General features: G+C 41.5%; 1 protein-coding gene across 1 annotated transcript in view; it reads right to left on the bottom strand.

The window, feature by feature from the left end:
* Nucleotides 1-586: 586 nt before the first annotated feature.
* LOC128762545 (GDNF family receptor alpha-2-like) overlaps nucleotides 587-6,000 on the bottom strand; it is a 96,839-nt gene continuing 91,425 nt past the window's right edge. The window contains exon 8 of the mRNA XM_053870857.1: nucleotides 587-2,537. Within this exon, the coding sequence (XP_053726832.1) occupies nucleotides 2,403-2,537 (135 nt within the window). The 3' untranslated portion in view covers nucleotides 587-2,402. The remainder of the gene's footprint in view (nucleotides 2,538-6,000) is intronic.

The following is a 6,000-nucleotide window of genomic DNA, read 5'->3' as shown; positions in this document are numbered from 1 at the left end:
CACCCTGTTGTTAAAAATCTTTTATTAACTTAAATTGCATGTGAAGATGAAACGTTGGTTCTAGGTCTGGGTTTTTATTAAAAAATAAAAAAAATCCCCCAAAATGTGACTTACTTTCCATGCGACTTATACTGTGAAAAACACTGGAATTATCTGGCAGGACTGTGGAGGCAAACACTGGAGTCAAACATCAGGAGGAGATGTAACATGTGGATCAGGAGATCAGAGAGCGGGTGACGTGCCCTGTGTGCAGTCGGTGAAATACTGTCGGCTGACATATCGCAGCGGCTCTTCAATCTGCTGCGTGACCACGTGGCTCTCGGGGGAAGACTCGCAGGTCCGTCAAATGTTGCCTTGTTATTCTGAGACATTGCACGCGGGTGAATGATCAACTCTGTGACCTCGAAATGTCCAACTTCAACTCCTTCAAGGTACTTTTTCTCTTGAATTAATGACTCACTTTTGCCTTTATATTACATATATTTATAGTTTTATTTTTATATTTATGTATGTACCCATTTATATAGTAATAAATAAAATAGCGTTACATTATTGGGATCATTATGTTGCAGTACATGAGTCAGTAATAATGTGCATATAAAAACCATCATGATCACAAACCACTGACTTAAAATCTCTCCCAAGATTCAGATTCTGAATCATCCAAGTTCAACCCTTTGGTACCTTTAGAAAACTACCAGCGATCTACTCGCAACTGGAACACGACTAGTTCTGTTCTTTGAAGGCAACATTTAACACATGGATACAACATTGAGTCAATACCACTTTTGGGTTAATGGTGCATTCAATGACCACATATCTGAGGTGAAAAGGCAATTCTTGTAAAACTTTTTTTTTTTAACCTTTAGACAGCTGCTAAACTGGCATTACAGGAACACAGCATATGTCACTACAACACAGTGTATTGTGTACCATAATATCCACTTTTTTTCATTTTTTAACCTGAAGACAGCTGCTGAAATTAGACTGCAGTTAACAAGAACCTTGAATGCATCATCAAAACAATAAACAAGAGTCGAATTTAGTTGCTTTCTTTCAATAAACTAAGGGTATCAAACATTGAAATAGCTTTAATGTAGCATTACTCTGAATAAATCCACTTGTGATCCTGATTTTGGAATTTGTAGCTGAAGAGTCTCAGCCGAGAGTCTGTCGCCCGAGGAGGTCAGGGGTCAAGGCAGGGCATCGATGCGATCGCAATCTGCAGCAAAAACTGCCAATGGATTTTCCGCGGTGGTGACTTTAATAAATGATTGCAATCTGTTTTTCCGCTTATAAGTCCATATATTTGAGAGAAAAGCGGATCGATGGAACTGAAACATTAGGGAAGTGAATTCAACGAATGAACGGCAGGGATGCGATTGTCTCCTCTCGCTGGATGAAAGTAAGTAAATCACAGTTAGTGTCAAGACAGAACACGACATTATACTCAGACAGGATGTGGCTTTCCAAGCAAATAAAGCTCATTTAATCTCATCCCTGTATACATTCTTTGTCATCAATCCCATTTCAAATGCAGATAATGAAGGCTCTTCCGGTACCAAATACTTGTCACACTTGATACAGCGTCATGGTACTATAGATATTTATGTTGAATGAAAGTAAAGTATTCTATATACATAGAGACAGAACTATACAAATGTGCACGTGGATGTATGGCGAACACCCACAGACATCAACAACAACATCTCAAAGTACTGTTTGAATGCTTCACATCGCCGTCTGAAGTACTTCACGCTGCCTGCTGAGCGCCGTAGCAGCCAAATGAGAAGGGGCTGTACAGCAGATCGATTATGGTCACGGATACTATACCAACACTTAGAACACTGATAGGCTTTACAGTTTACACTAGAGTGCTGAGGAGACAGAATGCAGCCACTCCCGCCCCCAAATTTGTGGTCGCCTCACCAGAGAAAAAGATGAAGTCAAGAACCAATTAGAGACAAAAGTAAGTGTGACTGAAGTATGAGTTTGAGCTTACTTCACTTTCTCTCTGCGGCAATTTAAGTCCTGTCACTGCTTTTTTTTTTTTTCTCCCACCCCGTTGTTCATTTCCTCTCTTCAGAGAGAGCCATGATGATGACATGACTTGTAGGGTCTCAGAGTTCCTGCATGGCTTTCTCCTAACAAGGGTCCTTGTTATTCATCCAAAAAAAAAAAAAAAAAAAAAAAGCCACGGCAGTCGAGGTCCGTCATGGAATTACATCAAATGAACAGCAAAGTTGTCACGATATTCTCTCTTTTCTTTTTCACCTCTCATGAATGCCATTTACACCGAATGCCCGGAGATTCAGTCGTCTTAATATCAGCCTCCGAAATAACACCTTCTGCTTTTGGGATAAGCTCGTGGGTGGATGACCTCTTTTCTACTCCTGGCACTTCTATAAGGCATGTGGAGCCAGGACCAGAGCCAAAGCCAGGCCGAGAAGCAGAGCCCAGACGTTGGCACCCATACAAGCGGAGCGATCCTCTGGTAAGCCCTGAGGTTTGTTCAGGCCACTGTCTGGTTCAGGGTACTGCGCAGATAGGACACAGACAAAGAGAGAGAGACGAGGAAAGGTTAGACATGAGTCAGACGTTTCTGCTTCACTTTTGGCATTTGATTAGAGGAGAGGGCGGGCGAAGCAGGACACGGGGTCCGAGTCGCGCGAGAAACTACATGCAACCATCGGAGACCCGCTTTGGCAAGAACATCAAGCCTTTGATCCGGCAAATATTTTGATATGTGAAGTGTATTTCAAGCCGCAGCTGTTTAGCGCGTCCTTCGCTTCTTTAACAAGTTGGCAACAAAGGAGAGCTTCTCGTGTGGACTTTTTTTTTCTCTTTCAGCTTGTGCCAGGGCGTCTCGAAACAGTTTGTAAAGCGATCATTACAGACTTCATTTACAAGGAAAACATGCTTGCTGAGGAGTCCATTTCAATGTTTCATCCAGAGCAGAAACAGCATCTGTTTGTTGTTGGTGTGACTGCTGGTGATGTCAAATGCAGGGAGGGATGTTTCATGGACCGGTACCATTACATTTCTGATGACCCAACACACTCTGCGACCTAAACAGAGGGAGGACTTGCAGTCTTATGGACCCTGATAAAGTATGACTCAGTTAATGTTTTTTTTTTCGTCATTGCAAACACATCAATCCAAACCTCAACAATCCAGACCAGCACCTCTAAAGTGTTGCTGGATCAAATAGCCCCTTAAAGCAGGCTACATATTGGGTTCCATTCTGCGTAACAGTTCAAGTCGGCTTGTTCAAGATTGTTCGCAGCAAATATTGTACACATACAATTGTTTGACTCCGCCCCCACCATTTTTGGGGCCCATTTTTGTGAAGAATTCCCTGTTAACACTTTAAACCTTTATACCTCTGGAATATGCTGTAGGTTATTTCTGTACATAGTAGTTGTAGGCAGGGGGTGTGCTCCTCCTTAAAGTCCTTTGAATGGAGACCTTAAAAGACAGACTCCTCCTCCACTGACATGAGGGAGTCCTGACAGCAAAGATATATGTATCAAAATCTATATCTATCTCTATATCAGTACCAGTACCAGTATCTATATCTATATGTATATCTATATCTATATCTATATCTATATCTATATCTATATCTATATCAGTACCAGTACCAGTACCAGTGTCTATATCTATATCTATATCTATATCTATATCTATATCTATATCTATATCTATATCGATATCAGTACCAGTACCAGTACCAGTACCAGTATCTATATCTATATCAATATCTATATCTATATCTATATCTATATCTATATCAGTACCAGTACCAGTATCTATATCTATATCTATATCTATCTATATCAGTAGCAGCATCAGAATCCGTATCTATCTGTATCTATATCTATATCTATATCTATCTATCTATCTATCTATCTATCTATCTATCTATCTATCTATCTATCTATCTACCTATCTATCTATCTATCTATCTATCTATCTATCTATCTATATATATATATATATATATATATATATATATATATATATATATATATATCAGTATCAATATCAGTGTCAGTATCAGTATCTATATCTATATCTACATCAGTATCTGTGTCTGTGTCTGTGTCTGTAGCTATATATGTATCAGTATCAGTATCAGTATCAGTACTATATCTGCATCTGTATTTGTATTTGTATCTGTATCTGTATCTGTATCTGTACTATATCTGCATCCGTATTTGTATCAGTATCAGTATCAGTATCAGTATCAGTATCAGTACTATATCTGCATCCGTATCTGTAGCTATATCTGTATCTGTATCTGTATCTGCATCTGCATCTGCATCTGCATCTGCATCTGCATCTGTATCTGTATCTGCATCTGTATCTGCATCTGCATCTGCATCTGCATCTGTATCTGTATCTGCATCTGTATCTGCATCTGCATCTGCATCTGCATCTGTATCTGTATCTGTATCTGTATCTGTATGTATAGCATTAATAACTTTCTTTTATTATTATTGACAAGTGGTTTTGTCCGAAGCTTGTCAATGCCTCCGTCATTTGGAATTCCTTGTCTTCCCGTTTCAAAAGAGCTCATTCATTTGAACTGTACATAGAACTGCCGTTACTGAGCGAGAATGGGAGCGTCAAAAAAAAACAAACAAAAAAACACAATAGGGACCCTTTAAACCCATTTGTTCCATTTGCAGAAGCATCACTTTGTGTACAGCGCAATGATAAAGACGATACATTTCATACCGCTTCTCCATCAGTGCGACCTATCCCTCCACTCATTTCCTCCAGTGTCACCTCAGCCGAGCCCATTTGGCTGTGTGCAGAAACATCTCCTCAGATGTTATCTAGCTGCACCTCATTTCATCCAGAACAAGCGCGGGAGAAATAAAGGATGAAAACAGTGCAATTGCATTAAGTAGGCGGGGGCGGGCCTGAAATGGTTAAAAGGACAGTTGCCAGAGAAATAGGAAGAAAAAGCGACGGGTAGCTTGACAATGAACCAAACACATCTGCGACTAAAAGCCAATTAATTAGCGGGGGCAGTGATGTGTGGCAGCAGCCTGTTGACATGAGTCCAGATCTCTGGCTGCAGCCAATATTCACACGCACTCTGGCGTCTGAGGAGGTGCGTTGGAAGCCTGGCGCACAAAACCCTGCGCACACCGTGACGGACGGGAGACGCTCTCCGAGCGTGCTCATGTTTATCTGCGCCGGCCATGGGAGGAGATAGAAAACTTTCCACAGAAGTATTTATTTAGCCTGCGCGCCTGCTCTTTGAAAAGCTAACTGCGCACGTTATCATCCCCTGTTCCACCATTGATCGCGGCATTTCCAACACAAACAGGCCGCATCTTCCGAGGCCGGCTATCGAATAACCTGGAATTACACACTTTCTGTCCGCGATCAATTCCTCGCGGGGTGGAAAATCAACGCGGCACGGCTGTATGGGAACACAGGAAACATCGACTTCTCACTGACCGAGGAGTTGAGCAGGAACCTTTCTTCTGTTTTTGGCTGCACCTTAGGAGTATTTTACAACAAATCCAAAAAGTGTTTACTCTGCATTTTATTTTGGTCTGTTTCGTAGTTCAATATGGAACTTTCAGCAAAATAAGCTCCGATCTACTGTGCAATAAAACACTCTTGTTGTTGACATTTATTGTCTTTAATTGTGTTTTCTTTGTATTGTATTCTAGTCTGTCTTCATCTCCAACGCACTCCACATGAGCTGGCCCTCAGAAAGGCTGGTTTCTCATCTTGTTCTTCCTAGTCGCACCCAGCTCTGCCACTGCTAACTCTACTTCCTGTCTTTGTGTCAGAGCTACGGTCTCTTAGGGCAGTTTCACACCGCGGACTCTGTCTCGAGACAAAGTGCGTTTCGGCGCAAAAGTCTGTGATGTGAAAACAAGCGAGTCAGGTTCAGACTTGATCCCGGCTGGAGAGCTGAACCTTGTCCAGAGAAACTCTCCACAGGAGGGGGTGGGCTTCTCGCCTCAACCA

Source organism: Synchiropus splendidus, chromosome 7, assembly GCF_027744825.2.
Source record: "Synchiropus splendidus isolate RoL2022-P1 chromosome 7, RoL_Sspl_1.0, whole genome shotgun sequence".
In the NCBI taxonomy this organism is placed as follows: Eukaryota; Metazoa; Chordata; class Actinopteri; order Syngnathiformes; family Callionymidae; genus Synchiropus; species Synchiropus splendidus.
The sequence above is the reverse complement of the archived record's forward strand: the minus strand, read 5'-3'. Positions and strand labels throughout refer to the sequence as shown.